The sequence below is a fragment of the Colletes latitarsis genome, chromosome 6 (assembly GCF_051014445.1).
Source record: "Colletes latitarsis isolate SP2378_abdomen chromosome 6, iyColLati1, whole genome shotgun sequence".
In the NCBI taxonomy this organism is placed as follows: domain Eukaryota; kingdom Metazoa; phylum Arthropoda; class Insecta; order Hymenoptera; family Colletidae; genus Colletes; species Colletes latitarsis.
In genome coordinates, this window is record NC_135139.1 from 23,524,973 (window position 1) to 23,532,248 (window position 7,276).

General features: G+C 35.0%; 2 protein-coding genes across 3 annotated transcripts; one reads left to right on the forward strand and one right to left on the reverse strand.

The window, feature by feature from the left end:
• Positions 1-98: 98 nt before the first annotated feature.
• LOC143342799 (nurim homolog) lies at positions 99-1,543 on the reverse strand. The gene is made up of 3 exons (XM_076767054.1): positions 1,167-1,543; positions 396-873; positions 99-317 (listed from the first exon to the last, which is right to left on the reverse strand). Exons 1-3 carry the CDS (start codon positions 1,297-1,299, stop codon positions 194-196), a joined length of 735 nt encoding a protein of 244 aa, XP_076623169.1. The 5' UTR covers positions 1,300-1,543; the 3' UTR covers positions 99-193.
• A 149-nt stretch (positions 1,544-1,692) lies between these two features.
• On the forward strand, positions 1,693-5,997 carry LOC143342797 (BTB/POZ domain-containing protein 10-like). 2 transcript variants are annotated; one of them, XM_076767051.1, is made up of 7 exons: positions 1,699-1,961; positions 2,386-2,508; positions 3,198-3,314; positions 3,628-3,765; positions 3,837-4,108; positions 4,466-4,663; positions 5,002-5,997. In XM_076767051.1, the coding sequence occupies exons 1-7, from the start codon at positions 1,843-1,845 to the stop codon at positions 5,451-5,453; spliced, it is 1,419 nt and encodes a 472-aa protein (XP_076623166.1). In that variant the 5' UTR covers positions 1,699-1,842; the 3' UTR covers positions 5,454-5,997. The 2 variants fall into 2 exon arrangements, with proteins under 2 accessions (XP_076623167.1, XP_076623166.1); XM_076767052.1 differs by lacking the exon at positions 3,198-3,314 and having other exon boundaries at positions 1,693-1,961.
• Positions 5,998-7,276: the final 1,279 nt, after the last annotated feature.

The following is a 7,276-nucleotide window of genomic DNA, read 5'->3' on the forward strand; positions in this document are numbered from 1 at the left end:
CAACTGTTTAAATTTTACAATTATAGTACTGATATATGTATTTACATATATATTTATATATTAGTACTATAATATTTGATACATATTTTACAATGAAAAACACAGAACAAAATGTTATATTACAAATATATGTATAAATTAAATACAATGAACACAAAAACTATATGAATGAGACAAACAGTATAAATAAGAGTTAAAGTAATTCTCTTTGCTTTTGTCTTACAAGACTAGCATGATAATTATAATCCTCTTTATCAATGGTCCACATCAAGGCCATGTAAATTGTGAGTATCAAAGCTAACAATATTCTGTCTAATCTACAAACCATTGAAAAATTAATTATTATATAAAAAAAGTGTAAAAGGTATCTTAAAATTAAAGAAAATATGTCTTACGTCATATAAGGATGTATCCATAAGATAATGAGAAAACCTGTAAAACTTGGGTGCCTCATATGTGAATAATAACGTAACAGTTCTCTAGACTTCATTATCATAGGGCTTGGCAGAAATGAAAATTTATAGTATACTTGTTTAAGTCCAGTTAATTCTGATATGTCCATCATTAAACATCCACTATAAATTATTGACCAAGCCAAGACATGAAAGGCAGTGAATATGAACCATACAGTGTTACTAGATGTATTGAACTTCCACAATGCAATTGATGGAATAATTTGCCATTGATTAAGCAGCAAATGTAAAGTCATTGCACTGGTAACATTATATATACTTCTTTCCATATAATCCATATTTAATTTACAAAATAAATTTTTCATAAAGTCACTGGCCATAAATGAGTGTTGTACCATAAAGGTGCTTAATAAAGATGTATTAATTATTAATAACCATAATATAGAATCAAAATGTTCATCTGTAATATAAATTCATGAGATCAAGCCATCTTTGGAATCTCAATTTCTTGAAAAAGTTTTTACTAGAATGTACCGGAAAATAATAAAGTGTTTATATGTATTAATCTTTACGACAATAACCAAAATATTCATGATTATTTAATAACCATTGTTAGCTACTATCTACACAAATATTGTCGTTTTTGCATCCAACGCGATTTGCAAGACATTGAAAAGGGTACCTCGATACTCGATTATTGACATAAAGAGTAAGACATAATCTTTATATCTAGTAGTCATGTACGTTGTTTACCTTTCTCCGATGAAATATTTATATTTTGAACTTCTTTATGATACGACAGAAAATATGTCAAATTGCACAAAATATAAAACGTGTATAAAAAACACGCAGCACACGTCACTACACTGATACATTTTACAATCATGTTTGCAAATAAATAAAATTAACGAATACTTAAAAATAGTGTCGTTCAGTCATCAAGTCGGTGTTCAACTATTCTACATCGTAATCACAATACTCGTAACAATTACAGATGATTATGATTCATCGATCAATTAACGATATTTCCAAAGAAATTTTGTACTTGTTTACAAATCTCTATTTACAAAGTGTATAAAAATCATTAAACACGTATGAGCTAGATACGAAAACTCTGTTCATGCTATTAAAGAGGGACTCGGATTATTTGGCGCGAAACGACACCATCTTAAAATGTTTCTCACATTATCCAAGTACGATATGATCCATACATTATGCAATTAAAATGGTAAAACTATTTTCGAACCGTTCTATAGGATACGATATTGCGACTTTCGACCGATAGTTGTTTGTTTAATTTAAATTATACAGTGACAGTATAGTAAATATTCGAAAGTTACTACAATGTGTAGGTCGGGCAACGCCTGTCGGAATGAATTGTCATCTATGACTGTGTGGTATTTCGCATTATCCGTTTCATCGGTTTGGAATGCAACTTTCCGTTAAAAGGAGGGTTCAGGTTAACGTTCAATCGTGTGGCTTGGAAATTTGCACGTCAGCCAGCTGGCTTCTGAAAAAATTTGGCTGGTACTTGTCGGTATCTAAATTGTAAGTATTCGAAACGTATCTATTACGTATAAATATGTGACAGAAAATGCAAAAGCATCACAGAACATTTTCTAGTTTTGCAGCTAAAGTATTTACCATGATATGTACACTCACAAGTTTATAGACAGTTAATATATTTATTCATATAAATAGATATTTTAAAAATGAACTGCGTACTTCTTTCGTTAATAATACTTTTTATATGTACTTCTATCGGTAAAAGCAATTAAGATGAAAAATATAACAATAATTTTCCAAGTACACGAATTTTTTATGCTCTAGATTGAATTATTATTGCATAATCATTGTGTTACTTGAATATTTATAAATCTGGTCCAGTTTCTTTGGAATGTTACTTAAAAATAGAACAATTAATTATTAACTCTTACATACTTTATTTGTGATCTTTAATGTATTTTTACAGTTGGTCCAAGATGTCAAACCCTGCAGAGCGTATAAGTTATGTGCAAGATAGTAGTAGCGACACAGAAACAGATAAAGAAAGTGGTAGCACAGGAAGACATCGTATTTATAAGAATAGAATGAGGTAAAACTTTTATCATTTGAAAAGATATAAGCGACTATAATGTCAAACCTAGACAAGGCATAAAAATAATAAAATATTTTTAATAGATACTTTATATTAGCTGCTTAATTTCCTACTTCATTAAAACAGGAAATATCTTAGACCACCAATAACACAATAATTTGATCTGTAATTTATTATTTCTTTAAATATTCCATTTTGGTAATTATATGTTTAAATTGTAGCATGTATTCAAGGCTGTTATCACATAGTATGTTACATGCATGCTAATTAATCATTTAATTAAGGGTAAATAATTTTTGCTCGTGTATATTTTAATATTAAATTAGTTAAAATACGATATATCAAAGAATGACATACTTGAAATTCATCTAGCATTTTATATTGTCCAATATAATTTTATGAAATTTTCTTTTGAATTATCCTTTTGTTTTTTAATTATGTTGCATAAGCTTTTTGCAATGTGTTTTAATATTATTTCTCCGTTTATTCATTAAAAGTATTAAAGAATGTGTTAAGAGGATATTAAAGCCAAATTACAATTAACATTATTATTTTCATAATAAAAACTTCATGTACATACACTCCATTTTTAGTTTAAATTAGCTACCTTATTAGAGTTAATAGACATTACATGATGCTTGTTGAATGCAATCATTAGAAAGGTAATGTCATTGTTTTGCATGTAGTTGTGGTGGCTCTTCCAAACCAAAATCTTGTCTGGTACAAAGAGATGGAAGCAATGAAAGGCACTGTCATTCCTTCAATTCTGGCAGACAAAACACAAATGTTAATCAACAGAACAGGTAATATTTACAATTGAACAAACAGATGACAAACAAAGATTTTTGCATTAACCCTTTCTTAAGGTACATAAACATTACATGCTAGTATTTTATACTATAAAAGATATAGTTATATATTTCTGTGTACCTTACTTTTATTCGTTATATTGTCAAAACAAGAGTCCAAGCATCGTTACCAGAGAGGTAGGTGTTGTCTAGAAATTCATCAACACTGCATTGCTTTTGTGTGTTTATTAGCTATAATTTTTCTATTTCGTCTAGATATTATTATTAAGTAGACTTCCACGGTTATTTAAAATATATTTTTCTTCAGACTTTGCTCTGGAGTTGGCATTGGAAAAAGTCAACAAACTCAAAGTCGAGATAATTTACCGTCGTCGGGATCTATTACGGGCATAAGTAATCCACAAGCTAGCGATGAACGAATTACTCTTATCGTCGATAATACTAGGTAAGCATTCCTTAATAAAATTTTTAACGTAGGTACAATTACGTCTATTAAAAAGTTGAATTGATTTTCAGATTTATTGTTGATCCAGCACTGTTCACTGCATATCCAAATACAATGTTAGGTAGAATGTTCAGTTCTGGTGTTGAATACGCTCAACCAAACGAACGCGGTGAATACGAAGTTGCAGATGGTATATCTGCAATGGTATTTAGAGCTATCCTTGATTATTACAAGGGTGGAATAATTCGTTGTCCGCCAACGGTTGCGGTTCAAGAACTGCGGGAAGCTTGCGACTATCTCCTTGTTCCATTTGACGCCAGTACAGTCAAGTGTCAAAATTTAAGTAAGTAAAAATTGTAATTTAATACTGTCTACTTCTGCAAGTTAATTGAAAGAGACTGTGGTATAGTAATGTATCAAAAATAATCGTGCAAGTAATACAATTGCACTTACATTATTCATTTTTAACGCAAAATATGAATACATCGACGCAACGTTTCTCAAATTGTCTAATTGCAGTAATTCGTTATTAAAAACAGCAGATAATGGGAAGAGGTACCGTTTTCCCATATTCGGTATAATGTAGAATCTCCTTACATTTCGAATAATCTAACGCTCGGTTCTGGTTAATAATTTGAGAAGCACCGTGTCGAATTGCATCAAACGGCAGGAGCTCTAGAAACTAGACAATTTATTGTAGGAGGTTTATTACATGAGTTATCTAACGAAGGCGCACGCTGCCAGTTTGAAGTGTTCCTCGAGGATTTGATATTGCCACTGATGGTAAACAGCGCGCGTAGAGGTGATCGTGAATGTCACATTGTCGTTTTATTGGAAGATGATACCGTCGACTGGGACGAAGAGTATCCTCCGCAAATGGGAGAAGAATATTCGCAAAGTAAGTGTAAGCGAATAGCAACATTTTCTATTACTTTTGCAACTTTCGTAATATTCAAGTTGAAAATACAGATTGTATCCTGTAACGCGATGTAGGATTTGTCAATCGTGAAAAAAAATTGAAAAATATGCTTTTGGTACATGGTATAATGAATGTATAATAAAATAGAAAATCGATGATTATATCGATCGCGCTTATATACTCTGATGAGTTTAGTGAGACGGGGTTCTTCGGTAACGAATGCGATGTATCTCTCGTTTAAAAAACATCTGTCTGCTCTTTGTACGCTCTATCGCCTGTATATTCTGTTAATGCCACTTTTTCTTTTTATCCTTCAGCTGTTAATAGTACCGCGATGTATCGGTTTTTCAAGTACATCGAAAACAGAGACGTAGCCAAGCAAGTAATGAAGGAACGGGGTTTAAAAAAGATCCGTTTAGGTATCGAAGGCTATCCCACGTATAAAGAAAAAATCAAAAAGAGAGCAGGAGGACGCGCAGAGGTCATTTACAATTACGTACAGAGGCCTTTCATTCATATGTCCTGGGAAAAAGAGGAGGCGAAAAGTCGACACGTCGATTTCCAATGCGTGAAATCAAAATCCGTGACGAATCTAGCGGTATTAGACGTCGGCGGGAACCCGATAGGGATTGGTCTGTTGCAAGCAACAGAAATGGTGTCCCAACCGGAAGTCGTGCCGGCAGTCGGTTCGGACGCCGACGTCGAAGGTGCCATAGGTTTACCAGCTGATCAAGATCTTGGTTCAATACCATCCGACGAGTTACCATGAACATTAGTTCTAAAATTGAGGCTGAACAAACTACTACGTATTTACGGATCGCTTTCTTCATGCGTCAATTTCTAATGTTAGTCAGACTCGCTTATCTCACTGTTTCGTTTCCCATTGGATAATCAAGCTGCGAAAGTACAAAGTTGATTTTCCAAAGAGAAAGCTTCGACATGTTTTACATATTTTTATAAAATAATCGATATTAGTTAAATGAAATCGCTTGTATGTAAACGGTGTTACGAATAAAGGGGCAAAGGAGAGCAGATCTCTCGTGGGTTAGGCAAGTCTGATATTGACCCAGTCGAAATAACAATACCGTGAAATTATCGCATCTTGTGGATGTTCATATAGTATCTTGTGATAGCCCTCGTACGTGGCGTTCAAATTAGTTTAATAATAATCGTTGCGACTTTTTCAATTTTGTATGTAACGTTAAATATTTCTTATAATAATTACGTGTCAACTACGAAATAATGATTCGTTCGGTATGTATTTGCAAAGAGCAGTTTCCCATTTTATACGATTAATAAAGTTGAATACCATTTCCGAGTCAACTTATTCTCGCTCCTTTTCCATTTAATTTTCTGTTAATCATTCCCGTTCGAACATAATGTTCGTGCCTTTAGTTTTACATGTAGAATCACCATTTGTCCGGTTAGCAATCAATTTCGGATCGCTTCGTAGAAGTCGAGAGCCGCGGAGAGACTCTTGAAGGAGAGCAGTCAGTTTACCTTTGTCGACTTTCCGAAACACTACAAGCTCACGTACATACGCGTGATCTATCATCTCTGGTATAAACCAGAGATGCCAGACGAAGCGCCGAGTGCACCGTGGACACGTCTCATGGGAGTTAAGAGAGGCAGGCTCACATTTGCCTTCTCGCTCTTGAACAACTGAAATCCGACCTCACGTCAACGGCATACGATTCGGAATCTCGACTGCCCAGGTATTTTTACTTGCCTTTCCTAGAGTTCATTACTGAACTTTACAAATTACTCCTGGTTTCTATTTGCTTCTGATGACCTCTGATAACCAGTGCTGACAAAAGTACAAAACTTCCGACAACTTTTGACACCATACAACGACTGTTACTGACTGCTCCTGATTACTGCTTGCCTCTGCTGGACTCTGCTGACCATCGCTTATATTTCTGACAACCTATAACGATTACTACCGACTTCTGCTAACCTCTGTTGGTCTTTGCAGATCTCTGTCAGCGTGTGCTTGTCTCTGCTGAACTTTCCTGGCCTCTGCCGAACGCTACTGACCACTGCAGGTATTTCTGATAATGTATAACAATTAATACTTACTACTGCATGCCCCTACAAGTCTCTGCTTGCCTGTGCATGCCTTTGCTGCCCTCTGCTGAACACTGCTGACCACCCCTGATGCTTCTGACATCATATAACAATTACTACATGCTACTGTTCGCCCCTGCTGATCTCTGCTTGCACTGCATGCCTCTGCTCGTCTCTGCTGGACTCTGCTGACCATCGCTTATATTTCTGACAACATATAACGCTTACTACTTGCTACTATTCGCCCCTGGTGATCTCTGCTTGCCACTGCTGGCCTCTGCTGACCACCGCTTATATTTCTGGCAACGTACAACGATTACGACTGGCTACTGTTAGTCTCTCCCAGCCTCTGCTGACCGCTGCTGACCGCTCCTGGCATTTCTGACGACGTATAACGATTACTACTGACGTCTGCCAGCCTCCGCTGGCCTCTGCTGGACTCTGCTGACCATCGCTTATATTTCTGACAACGTATAACGATTACGACTGGCTACTGTCAGCCTCTCCCAGCCTCTGCTGACCTCT

Excerpts from the sequence above, each read along its gene's own strand:
- LOC143342799 (XM_076767054.1), bottom strand. The coding sequence starts at position 1,299 with ATGATTGTAAAATGTATCAGTGTAGTGACGTGTGCTGCGTGTTTTTTA. Across the intron at positions 874-1,166 it reads AAATATTTCATCGGAGAAAG|ATGAACATTTTGATTCTATA; the intron begins GTAAACAACGTA and ends TTTATATTACAG. Across the intron at positions 318-395 it reads TGGATACATCCTTATATGAC|ATTAGACAGAATATTGTTAG; the intron begins GTAAGACATATT and ends AATGGTTTGTAG.
- LOC143342797 (XM_076767051.1), top strand. The coding sequence starts at position 1,843 with ATGCAACTTTCCGTTAAAAGGAGGGTTCAGGTTAACGTTCAATCGTGT. Across the intron at positions 2,509-3,197 it reads ATTTATAAGAATAGAATGAG|TTGTGGTGGCTCTTCCAAAC; the intron begins GTAAAACTTTTA and ends TTTTGCATGTAG. Across the intron at positions 3,315-3,627 it reads AATGTTAATCAACAGAACAG|ACTTTGCTCTGGAGTTGGCA; the intron begins GTAATATTTACA and ends ATTTTTCTTCAG.